General features: G+C 59.1%; 1 protein-coding gene across 10 annotated transcripts in view; it reads right to left on the bottom strand.

Annotated features, from left to right (window-relative positions):
• Positions 1–12,652, bottom strand: part of PLEKHA6 (pleckstrin homology domain containing A6) — a 56,009-nt gene that overhangs the window by 19,039 nt on the left and 24,318 nt on the right. For 8 of the 10 annotated variants that reach the window (XM_033080156.2, XM_033080161.2, XM_033080164.2 and 5 more), the window contains exons 1-6: positions 6,657–6,774; positions 3,528–3,608; positions 3,318–3,432; positions 3,117–3,221; positions 2,972–3,044; positions 2,577–2,677 (exon numbers count right to left, since the gene is read on the bottom strand). In XM_033080156.2, coding sequence (XP_032936047.1) covers positions 2,577–2,677; positions 2,972–3,044; positions 3,117–3,221; positions 3,318–3,432; positions 3,528–3,608; positions 6,657–6,688 — 507 coding nt within the window. In that variant the 5' untranslated portion in view covers positions 6,689–6,774. Of the gene's footprint in view, positions 1–2,576; positions 2,678–2,971; positions 3,045–3,116; positions 3,222–3,317; positions 3,433–3,527; positions 3,609–6,656; positions 6,775–12,652 lie in introns of those variants that run through there. The other 2 variants (XM_033080162.1, XM_033080163.2) reach the window with 1 other exon arrangement.

Here is a 12,652-nt window from a genome sequence, read left to right as displayed (position 1 = left end):
GGGGTTTTATCCCCTTGGGGTCACTCACAGAGGGGTTTTATCCCCTTGGGGTCACTCACAGTGGGGATTTATCCCTTTTGGGGTCACTCAGAGGGATTATATTCCCCCATGGGGTCACTCACAGCAGGGTTTTATTCCCTTGGAGTCACTCACATGGGGAGGAAAATCCTGATTTTGAGAGAGAGTCAGTCACAGGGGGGATTTATCCCCTTGGGGTCACTCACAGAGCAGTTTTATCCCCTTGGGGTCACTCACAGAGGGAGGAAAATCCTGATTTTGTCAGGGGTTTTACAGGAAAATCCTGATTTTGTCAGGGGGTTTTTTTGAGGAAAACCTTGGAGAAAAATCCTGATTTTGTCAGGGTTTTTGGAGGAAAACTCTGATTTAACCAGTGATTTTTGGAGGAAAATCTTGTGGGCAAATCCTGATTTTGTCAGGGGTTTTAGAGGAAAATCCTAATTTTGACAGAGTCACTCACAGGGGGGTTTTATCCCCTTGGGGTCACTCACAGAGGGGTTTTATCCCCTTGGGGTCACTCACAGTGAGGTTTTATCCCCTTGGGGTCACTCACAGGGGAATTTTGGGTTCTCTCCCCACCCCAAAAGGAGCAGCACCCCAATATTCAGTGGCAAAGGGTCCCAGCAAGAGCGGCAGCAGCAGAGGAGCATCGTCCATGCAGGGGAGGGGGAAGGTGGTTTCTCAGCCCAGGATGTGTTTTGAGTGGAAAAGGTTCGGTTGGTGCCAGCTCTCAGCCCAGAATGTTCCGGAAGGAGTTTTTATTTGAGGGCCTTTTTGAAGCTTCCACCTTCCCCCCTGTGGGAAAGGGATGGGGCAAAGCGAGGAGGAAGAAAAGAGAGGGATCGGAGTTTTCCTCCCGAAAGGATTTCAAGGGTCCAATCTTTAAAAAAAATATTAAAAATAATGAACTAAACCAGAAAAATGAGGTCTGAGGAAACCCCTCCCTTGAGTTTCCATCCTCCCCAGAGCATGCAGCCACCGTGCCCAGCTGGGGTCACCCCCTGAGCCCCCCATGCACTTGTGGGAGCTCTGCAGGCAGGGGAGGAGCTGAAATCACAGGGATCCATCCCTGGGATTAGCAGGAGCAGGGGAGCAGAGCGAGCCCAGGGGTCCCTCAGCCTCTGCATGCAGCAGAAACACAAGAAGGTACTACCTAGGTGCTGGCTGGGTGCTGGAGTGGTGGGTGGCACCGAGAAACCCCTCCTGTCCCGGCATCCTCGGAGGAGGAGGAGGAGGAGGAGGGGGAGGAAACACAGACACGGGGTCAGTGGGAGTGGGGTGGGAACCTCTCTGCCCTTCCCTGGACAAAACTGTTCTCACAAAGCTGAGCTCAGCTCGGGGAGGTTTTCCCCCATCAGTGTCAGGCAGCTGGGATTTCACAGAATCATGGAATTGCTGAGCTGGAAAATCACTCAAGCTGTGCCCAATCCCCACCCTGAGCACCCAGAGCCACCTCCAGGTGCCACCTCCAGGGATGGGCACCCCAAACCTCCCTGGGCAGCCCCTGCCAACCCTTCCCATGAGCAAATCCCACCCTGAGCTCCCCTGGCCCAGCCTGAGGCCGTTCCCTCTCCTCCTGTCCCTGTTCCCTGGGATGAGATCCCAAATCCCCTCCGGCTGCCCCCTCCTGTCAGGGAGTTGTGCAGAGCCACAAATTCCCCCTGAGCCTCCTTTGCTGCAGCCTGAGCCCCTTCCCCTTCCCCTCAGGATTCTCCAGACCCTTCCCCTTCCTCTCAGCATCCTCCAAACCATTCCCCTTCCTCTCAGGATTCTCCAAACCCTTCCCCAGCTCCCTCAGGATCCTCCAGACCCTTCCCTGGACACCCCCATGTCACTTCATGGTGACGCCAGCATGGGGACAGGCACAGGACAGACTCCCTGTGTGACCCATTGCCATCCTAAACCCCACCCAGCTGAGCCTAAATTCAGATTTAAAGAGGAGGAAGCTACACAAATCCCTCCCTTAGACTGGGAGTGCCTTGTGGGGACCCCAGCACCGGCTCTGGACACAGGCAGGGCACAGCCAGGGAGTGTCACAGTGAGCCACGAGCAGCTGGGCTGGGGAAGGTGCCCAAAGTGATGCCAAAAAGTGCCAGGGAAGCTCAGACCCTGCCAGGGGTGCTGTCACCTCTCCCTGTTCCCCTGTGCAGCCCCGCTGGTGGCAGTTTCCCCCCTTGCTGGTGACACTTGCCAGTCAAGCGGCTAAAACGGGGCTGGAATCGGGGACAGCTCCGTGCGTGGCTCCGTGCGTGGAGCAGCAGCCACGGAGAGGGGAAAGCAGGGCAGGGAGAGTGGGGGGAGCCCCCAGCAGGGCCCTGCAGAGGGGGGTGGTGACCTTGGGGACACCGCCCTGTCCCCGTGTCCCCAGCAGATGCGGATCCCATCCGCAGGGATCACCACAGCGTGCTCCATGCGCCGCCACCAAGAAAGCCACGAGAGCAGCAGGGACCCTGCCAGCGCCACCAGCGCCACCCCGGCGCCACCAGTGCCACCCCAGTGCCACCCCAGTGCCACCCCAGTGCCAGCTGTCCCCTGCACGCCCCGACAGAGGCACTGACCTTGAACGTGTGCTTCCTGCTGATGTTGTCCGAGGGCTGCACGGCGGCCACGCGGAAGCTGAGCAGGGGAATGCTGCCCAGGATGTTCTCCTCCTTCTCGTCTGTGGGAGGGGGGAATTCCCGGGGTCACACCCACGGAGGGACCCCCGGCACAGCCCCCACATCCCCCCGGGGCTCCGTCCCACCTGTGGGATCGGCTCCCCGCCTGTTGCTGCTCCCGCAGCTCTGCCCTGGCTCACAAACAACCTCCTCAATTATTGATGCCGAGCCCGGGAGCTGCCAGGGAGGCGGGGAAAACTCGGGATTAACCCCTCGGCGCTGCAAACCCCGGGGTGGAGCACGGAAAGAGCCTGGGACCTCGTGGGGGTGGCCACCAGCTCCGGGGGTGGCCGTACCTTTGTAGTAGAAGAGGCAGCGATCCACCAGCACGAACCAGCGCTTGTTCCACTGCTTCACCCCCGAGCTGGCCTGCGAGAGAGGGGCAGTGAGAGCAGCTCTGGGGCTCTGTGGGGCCGGGAAGGGGTGGCACAGGGTGGGTACCTGCTTGTAGAGCCAGCCGCTCTTGGTGACGGCGGCGTTGGGGTTCCTCTTCATGGAGTTGGAGCGCTTGCCGAAGGCGATGCCCTTGCGGGAGGAGCGCGGAGCCTGCAGGGAGCCAGAGATGCTCAGTGCCTGGGCTGGAGGGCCTTGATTGCCAGTCTGAGCTGGTGACAGCAGTGTCACACTGCCCTGGGCACTCACCCGGCCTCCAGGGCGCTCCGGGGGCACCTCGGCCACCATGGCGTGGTTGGGGGGCTCGCTGGGGACGGTGGCCGGCCGCTTGCTGCTCGCCTTGCTGGACATGTCCGAGCTCTGTCTGTGACAGCAGAGGGGGATCAATGACTCTGAGCTGTGTCCCCACCATCCCCAGCCCTGCCCCATCCCATCCCTAGGGGATTTGGGGTGACCTACTTGGGCAAGTCGAGCCTTGAGGTGTCCTCGGGGAGCTGGCCCGTCACTGGGTGCAGGAAGGTGTTCCGCCTTTCATTGTGGCTGTGGGGACAATGGGCTGGGTGTTAGGAGTCCCTCACAAAGTCCCTTTGGCACCTCGTTCGCTGCTCTGTTGGTTCTGGGGTGGGTTCCAGGGCTGGTATCGCCTCCCCTGCCCGAGCACCCCGCTAATCGCACGTTTAGGATCCTCCAGGGCATCACAGAATTGAGGCTGCAAAGCCCCCCAAGGTCACCGAGCCGAGCCATCAACGTGTCCCCGAGTGCCACACCCACCCAAATGGACAACTGGACACTCCCATGGACGGCAAACAGAGCCTGACCCCCCCTGGCTGCCCCCTCCTGTCAGGGAGAGCCAGAGGATCCCCCTGAGCCGCCTTTTCTCCAGGCTGAGCCCCCCCAGCCCCTTCTCTGGACATTCCAAGATTTTATCGGCATTTCCCAGGATGTGCCCATGCAGGGCCAGCCGAGCCAAACTCGGGGCTGTGGTGGCCGAGCCGCCCCTCCCGCGCTGTCACAGCCCGGCTGTCCCCGCTGGCCACACTCACAAGGCGCTGCAGCAGCAGCAGCAGCAGCGATGGCCCCGGCAGGGCTGTGCCTGCAGCCCTGTCCCCAATGTCACCTCCTCCCCCGGCTGCTCTCGGAGCCGTGGCCAAAGCACCTCGAGGTTTGCGTGGGGTCACGGGGGATGGCAACCCCCAGACCCCAAACACGATCACAGGGCAACCCAGACCTCAAACATCATCTTAGAGCCATTTAGACCCCAAACACCATCTCAGGACACCCAGTTGCCAAAAACCATCCTAGACCTCTCAGACCTCAAACATCATCCTAGGACCTTTTAGACCCCAAACCCCCAGACCCCAAACATCATCCTAAGGCAACCCAGACCCCAAAAACCAGACCCCAAACACCACCACAGGGTCATCTAGACCCCAAACCATCTCAGGACACTCAGTCCCCAAAAACCATCCTAGAACCACTCAAACCCCAAACACCATCCTAGGACCCTTTAGACCCCAAACCCCCAGACCCCAAACACCATCCCGGGGCACCTCAGATCCCAAACACCATCCCAGGACCCCTCAGACCCCAAACACCAGCCCAGGATTCCCAGCCCAAGCTGTTGCTGCCTCGCTGGCACTGGGTGCAGCTGAGGGGATCCTGGCAGTGCCAGCTGGGGTGTGACAGGGCTGTCCCAGGCCCAGCTGGCACCCTGTGCCACGTCCCTGCCCTGTCCCACAGAGATGGCACTGCCAGGACCCCCAGAACCCCTCCTGTGCTGCTTCCCGGGGTGCTCAGGGGGGAAGGACGAGGTTCAGGGCTCCACCCCAGGAATTTCCCACCAGATTCCCATCCCCTCCTTCCCAAACCCGCCACCCCATGTGCCACCAACTCCTTCCCCCTGTCACCAAAACGGGGCAAGTCGGAGCAAGGAAACGGCGCTGCCAAGAGCATCCCATTATCCATCCCATTATCCATCCCATTATCCATCCCATTATCCATCCCATTATCCATCCCATCCCATCCCATTATCCCATCCCATCCCATTAACCCCTGACACCCCAAAAAGTGCTGCTGCTGCTGAGTTGCCGCCCCTTGCAGTCCCACCCTGTGCCCCCCAAGGTTTCTGATCCCCTCCCTGAGCACTCTGGGGCACCCTAAAAACCCAGCTGGGGACGTGTGTGCACCCCACAAACCCCCCCAGTGCCCGGAGTCACCCTCAGGGCCCACCCCGGGGGGCTCTGCCACAGCTCCCGGATGGTTTTGTCACCCGGCAGTGCCTCCGGAAGGGTTCAAATCCCGGGAACTGGGGCAGGTCCCAGCCCCGCGGTGACAATGACACACAGGGAGGGTGCAGTGCTGAGAGAGCAGCACCCCGAGAGCGCCAGGTGTGGGGAGTGGGCGCTGCCAGCACCCACCAGCTGGTCTGGACCCCAATTTGGGTGTCTCCCCATCCCTGAACACCACTCTGGGTGTCCCCCTCATTGCTGAACCCCACTTTGGGTGTCACCATCATCATTGAACCTCACTCTGAGTGTCCCACTCATTGCTGAACCCCACTCTGAGTGTCCCCCCATCCCCGAACCACACTTTGGGTGTCCCACTCATCCCTGAACCCCACTCTGGGTGTCCCCCCATCCCTGAACCCCATTCTGGGTGTCCCACTCATTGCTGAACGCCACTCTGTGTGTCCCCCCCACCCCTGGACCCCATTCTGAGTGTCCCACTCATTGCTGAACCCCACTCTGAGTGTCCCCCCCATCTCTGAACCCCACTGTGGGTGTCCCTGTCATGTCTGAATCCCACTCTGAGTGTCCCCTCCATCCCTGAACCCCACTCTGAATGTCCCTCCCATCCCTGATCCCACTCCGTGTCTCCCCCCCATCCCTGGACCCCATTATGAGTGTCCCACTCATCCCTGAACCCCACTCTGTGTGTCCTCCCCATCTCTGAACCTCACTCTGAGTGTCCCCCCATCCCCGAACCCCATTCTGGGTGTCCCCCCCATCCCCGAACCCTACTCAGTGTCTCCCCTCCATCTCTGAACCCCACTCTGGGTGTCTCCCCCATCCCTGATCCCACTCCGTGTCTCCCCTGCATCCCTGATCCCACTCTGAGCATCCCCCTCATCTCTGAACCCCACTCTGTGTCTCCCCACCATCCCTGATCCCACTCTGTGTGTCCCCCCCATCCCTGATCCCACTCTGAGTGTCCCCCCCATCCCTGATCCCACTCTGTGTGTCCCCCCCATCCCTGATCCCACTCTGAGTGTCCCCTCCCCATCCCTGCCCACCGCAGGTCCCTGTCCCCGCAGGCTGGCTCTCCCTGCGGGCAGGACACCCCCATTTCGCAGCTCCCTCGGCTCCTCCTGGCACCCACCCAGCCCTGTCCTCCCCCCCTGCCGCCGGGGAAGAGCCGCAAACCTCCCGGGAGCCGCTCCCGCATCGCTCCGGGGCTGACCCCGCTCCACAAACTCGCCAGTCCCCATCAGCACTGCAATGCAGCAGCCACTGCCCGGCCCGAGGGTCCCGCACCGCCGGCTCCCCGCGGGTTCCCCCAGGGCCCCCCGACATCTCCGGGGGTTCCTACCTCACCCTCCGGTCCGCCCGAAACTTCAGCATGGTCCCTGCCGGCGGGGCACTCCCGGCTCAGCGCCCGCTCCCGGCTCCCGGCATGGTCACCACGGTGGGGACAGTGGGTGACAGGAGCCACCACGGTGGGGACAGCGCTGCCGGGAGCCACCACGGTGGGGACAGCGGTGCCGAGGGCCACCACGGTGGGGACAGCCGCTGCCAAGGGCCACCAGAGCGCTTCGAGGCAGGGGGATGCGGGCGGTGGGTTCGGGCTCGGTGCCAGCCGTGCCAGTCCCTCCCGTGCCCCGCGCCGGTGGCATTGGCGGTGCCGGAGCTCCGGGGGGATCCGGTGGCTCCGGTAGAGGCGGGGTTGGGCAGCCCCGGTGTGCGGCAGCCAGCGGGGAAGGCGACAGCGGGGACAAACAGCTCCGCTCGCGTCCCCGCAGAGGAGAGGCGAAGGGCAGCGCGGCACAGCCCAGCCCAGGTGCGGAGCCGGGGGGATGCTGGGGAAGGGGGGCTCGGGAGGGGTTTGGGGGGGCTCGGAAGGGCTGGGGAGGGGCTCGGGGAGCCCCCCAAGCCGGCAGGGCAGAGGGGAGGGCGGGGGGCACCGCGGGGGAAGCGGCCGCGCTGAGCGGAGGGAGCTCTGTCACTGCCCTGGATTCGGCATCTGCGTCCCTTCCCCCTGCTTGTGTCACCAAATCATCCCCGTGTGTGTCCCCAAAACATCCCCGGGTATCCCTAAAACATCGCTGGATGTGTTCCCAAAACCATCCCTGAGTGTTCCCAAACTATCTCTGCTTGTGTCCCCAAAACTCCTCAGATGTGTCCCCAAAACGACTCTGGGTATCCCCAAAATATCTTTATGTGTCCCCAAAACCATCCCTGAGTGTCCCCAAAACATCCCCGTGTGTCTTCAAATCATCTCTGAGTGTCCCCAAACCATCTCTGGGTGTCCCCAACCCACCCTGGGTGTGTCCCCAGAACATCCCTGCTTGTCTCCCCAAAACATGCCCAGATGTTCCCAAAACCACCCCTGAGTGTCCCCAAACTATCTCTGTTTGTGTCCCCAAACCTTCCCCGGATGTCCCCAACCCATCCTCGGGTGTGTCCCCTCCTCCCCGTGCTGTCCCTTCCCCAGGTGACACCGGGAGGAAATTTGGGGACCAGGAGGGGCACGAGCACCAGATGAGGATGGGAACAGACCCTGCAGGGCATCAGCACTCCCAGAAAATCCCGGGGAGCCCTTCAGAGGTTGGAGGAGTTCGGGAAGAGAATCCAGAGCCCTCGGGGCGGGCGGGGAACCCTCGGGAGGGCTCGGGCTGACATTGCCAAGAAAGCTCCAAAGAAGGAAGCGCAGCCCGGGGAGGCCGCTGGGCTCGGTCCCGCTCCGGAAAATCCCGGGAGCGCTGCGGGACGCGGCCAAAAATCCCAACTGCACCCGACTGGGGTGGGATCAGAGCCAGAGACCCCTCGGGGATGTCCCCACTGTCCCCTGGATGGCGGCAGCGCTCCCAGCCCATCCCGGGATGTGCCAGAGCTGTGGATGAAACTGAATCCAAACTAAACTGAATCCAAATTAAACTGAATCCAAATTAAACTGAATCCAAATTAAACTGAATCCAAACCAAACTGAATCCAAATTAAATTGAATTAAAAGTAAACTGATTCCAAACCAAACTGTATTCAAATCAAATCCAGACCTAACTAAATCCAAACTGAACCAAATCCAACCCCAAACCAAATCCAAACTGAACCCAATCAAATCCAACCCAAAACCAAACTAAACTGAATCCAAGCTAAATCAAATCCAGACCAAACTAAATCCAAACTAAACTAAATCCAAACTGAATTGAATCCAAACTAAGCTAAATCCAAACTGAACCAAACCCAAACCAAAACCAAATCCAAACTGAACTCAACCAAATCCAAACTAAACCGAATCCAAATCCAAATCTAAATCCAAATCCCAATCCAAACCCAAATCCAAACCAAATCCAAATTCAAATCCAAACCAAATCCAAATCCAAACCCAAACCAAATCCAAACCCAAATCCAAATCCAAATCCAAACCCTAATCCAAATCCAAATCCAAACCCAAATCCAAACCCAAATCCAAACCCTAATCCAAATCCAAATCCAAACCCAAATCCAAATCCAAATCCAAACTGAATCCAAACCAAATCCAAACCGAATCCAAACTAAAATGAATCCAAACAACCAAATCCACGTTTTCAGGGCATGGCTGAGGCACATCCAGGGACAAATTTCCACCAGAGCACCGTGGGCAGCGCCGGCCTCATGCCAGGGTCTGAACCGGTGCCAAATGTGCCAGTGCTGCTGTCCCCTCATGTCCCCTCGTGTCCCCTCGTGTCCCCAGCACAGTGTCTCACCCTCTCCTCCGTCCCCACCAGCCGAGGCTCCGGGGCCAAGGTCCCCAACGGCTGCGGGCGCGTGCCAGCCCTGCTCGGTGACACCGCCAGCGCTCGCCTGGTGGCACTGCCACCACGGCGGGAAGGGACCTGACTGGGGAGGCTGTGGCTGCTTTTGGGGACATCAACCTGGGGACAGTGTGGCAGGAGCAGGGAAGGAGCCACAGGAGGCTCGGTGTTGGTGTGTCACCCTCTGTCACTCCAGTCTGGTGTCACAGGGGCTCGGTGTTGGTGTGTCACCCTCTGTCACCCCAGTTTGGTGTCACAGGGGCTGTGCCAGGCTCGGTGTTGGTGTGTCACCCTCTGTCACCCCAGTCTGGTGTCACAGGGGCTCAGTGTTGGTGTGTCACCCTCTGTCACCCCAGTTTGGTGTCACAGGGGCTCGGTGTTGGTGTGTCACCCTCTGTCACCCCAGTTTGGTGTCACAGGGGCTGTGCCAGGTTTTTGAGCTGGGTTCAGGCCGGGTTTGCCTGGCCCTGGCACCAGCTGGGCTCTGTCACAGGGACAGGCACAGCCATGGCTGATCCCAGAGCCACTGTCACACTCTGAGTGCCACCTCCTGCCCCCAAAGACCCCCAGATGGGGGTGGGACAGGGCAGGGATGGGGGTGGAGCCAAACTCCCCCTGCAGTGGCCACAAAACTCCTCCATCCAAAGGTTTCCCTGTTCCTGGATTCCAGGGATGGGACTCGAGTGGCCACCAGCCAAACACGCCCTGCAATCGGCCTCCCTCCTCCCTCCTGTATTTTTCCAACCCTTTCTTCACCTCCCTCTCTCCTCCTGAGCTCCATCCCTCTCAAATCCTGTTCTCCCCAGGAACTGCAGCGCTCAGCACCCATGGGAGTGACCCAGGGTCACCCTGTCACCCACCAGGGACAATCCACCCTTGGAGCAGCAAGGACAAACTGCTGAGGAGCCCAGGGTGGGAAAAAACAGATTGTTAAGGCAGGATTTTTTAATCCATAGGGATTAAAAATTAAATGGAATTTAATTTATTGTTTATTGGATGGGTGGCAGCAGCTTGGCTGCTCCAGCATCCCCACGTGGGCTCATCCCAGCTCCTGCTCTGCTGGAATTGTAGGAATTCCATGGCAGGAAAGGCTGCAGGGAAGAGGAAAAAGCAGGATGGAGAAGAGAAAGGAACCCCCCCATGCCTGGCCAGACCCCACATCCAATAAATAAATAAATGGGAATAAATGAAGTGGTTTGTGGGTGCTCAAATTCCAAGTGTGGAGCCACACACTGAGTTTCCCTGCTCATCCCTGAGTTTCCCTGCTCATCCCTGGGGCTCCCTGCTCATCCCTGAGTTTCCCTGCTCATCCCTGAGGTTCCCTGCTCGTCCCTGGGGCTCCCTGCTCATCCCTGAGGCTCCCTGTTCGTTCCTGAGGAGCTCCTGGCAGATCCTGCTGTTCCCAGCACGGATCTGCTCCACAATCCCATCCCAGCCCTAACCCCGGCCCCTCCATCCAGCTGAGGCAGCAATTCCAGCTCTGCATCCATCAGGGCTGGGGGTCAGGGGCAGCACAGCCCTGCTGGAGAATGAATCCCAACCCTGGAGAATGAATCCCAGCCCTGGAGAGTGAATCCCAACCCAGGAGAGTGAATCCCAACCCTGGAGAGTGAATCCCAGTCCTGGAGAATGAATCCTAACCCTGGAGAATGAATCCCAGCCCTGGATAAGAAATCCCACTCCTGGAGAACAAATCCCATTCCCAGATAACAAATCCCATTCCTGGAGAATAAATCCCAGCCCTGGAGAATGAATCCCAACCCTGGGGAGTGAATCCCAACCCTGTAGAGTGAATCCTAACACTGGAGAATGAATTCCACTCCTGGATAAGAAATCCCACTCCTGGCGAACAAATCCCATTCCCAGAAAACAAATACCATTCCTGAAGAATGAATCCCAGTCCTGGAGAATGAATACCACTCTCCTGGAGAAGAAATCCCACTCCCAGATAACAAATCCCACTCCTGGATAAAAAATCCCAACCCCAGAGAACAAATCCCATTCCCAGATCACAAATCCCACTCCTGGATAACAAATCCCACCCCTGGATAAAAAAATCCCACTCCTGGATAACAATTCTCACCTCTAGATAACAAATCCCACTCCTGGATAACAAATCCCACTCCTGGATAAGGAATCCCATTCCCAGATAACAAATCCCACTCCTGGATAACAAATCCCACCCCTGGATAAAAAAATCCCACTCCTGGATAACAATTCTCACCCCTGGATAAAAAATCCCTCACCTGGATAACAAATCCCACCCCTGGATAAGGAATCCCATTCCCAGAGAACAAATCCCACCCCTGTGCCTGCAAATCCTGCTCCTGTGCCCGTGTCCCCAGCGCGGTGCCACCCCAGAGTCGCTGTCACCAGGCTGGGGACAGGGAGCAGAGAGGAGCTGATGCTGTCCCTGCCTTTGTCTGCGCTGGTGCTGCTGTGGGGTCACCCCAGAAGGGACAGTGCCAGTCCAAGGGCCCTGTCCCCACTGCCACCCCAGCCCTGTGACAAACTGCTCGTGGGCCAGCCGAGCCAAACTCGGGGCTGTGGTGGCCGAGCCGCCCCTCCCGCGCTGTCACAGCCCGGCTGTCCCCGCTGGCCACACTCACAGGGAGCTGCAGCAGCAGCAGCAGCAGCGATGGCCCCGGCAGGGCTGTGCCTGCAGCCCTGTCCCCAATGTCACCTCCTCCCCCGGCTGCTCTCGGAGCCGTGGCCAAAGCACCTCGAGGCTTTGGGTGGGGGATGGCAACCCCCAGACCCCAAACACGATCACAGGGCAACCCAGACAACAAAAACCAGACCCCAAACATCATCCCAGCGTAATCCAGACCCCAAAAATCATCCCAGGGCACCTCAGATCCCAAACATCATCCTAGGGTACCCCAGACTCCAAACATAACCCTAGAACCACCCTCTGCCAGACCCCAAATACCATCCTAGGACCCTTTAGACCCCAAAAACCAGACCAGAGCCATCCAGACCCCAATGCCAGCCCAGTGCCACCCAGACCCCAAACACCACTCCAGGATCTGCAGACCCCAAACGCCATCCTAAGACCCCTCCAGACCCCAAAAACCATCCTAGGACCCCTCAGACCCAAAAACCAGACCAGAGCCATCTAGACCCCAAACACCTCTCCAGGATCCCCCAGACGCCAAACACCATCCCAGGGCCATCCCCAAACCCCAAAAACCATCCTAGGACACCTCAGATCCCAAACACCACCACAGGGCCATCTAGGCCCCAAACAACAGCCTAGGGCCACCCAAACACCTCTCCAGGATCCCCCAGACCCCAAACCCCATGCTCAGACCCCAAATACCATCTCAGGGTCATCCCCAAACCCCAAAAACCATCCTAGGGCACCTCAGATCCCAAACACCATCACAGGGTCATCTAGACCCCAAATACCATCCCAAGGTTATCCCCAAACCCCATGCTCAGATCCCAAACACCATCCCAGGGCCATGTAGACCCCAAATACCATCCCAGGGCCATCCCCAAACCCCAAACACCATGCTCAGACCCCAGATACCATCTCAGGGCCACTCAGACCCCAAACATCATCCCAGGG

The sequence above is a fragment of the Catharus ustulatus genome, chromosome 25, assembly GCF_009819885.2.
Source record: "Catharus ustulatus isolate bCatUst1 chromosome 25, bCatUst1.pri.v2, whole genome shotgun sequence".
In the NCBI taxonomy this organism is placed as follows: domain Eukaryota; kingdom Metazoa; phylum Chordata; class Aves; order Passeriformes; family Turdidae; genus Catharus; species Catharus ustulatus.
This window is presented reverse-complemented; position numbering and strand designations above follow the sequence as displayed.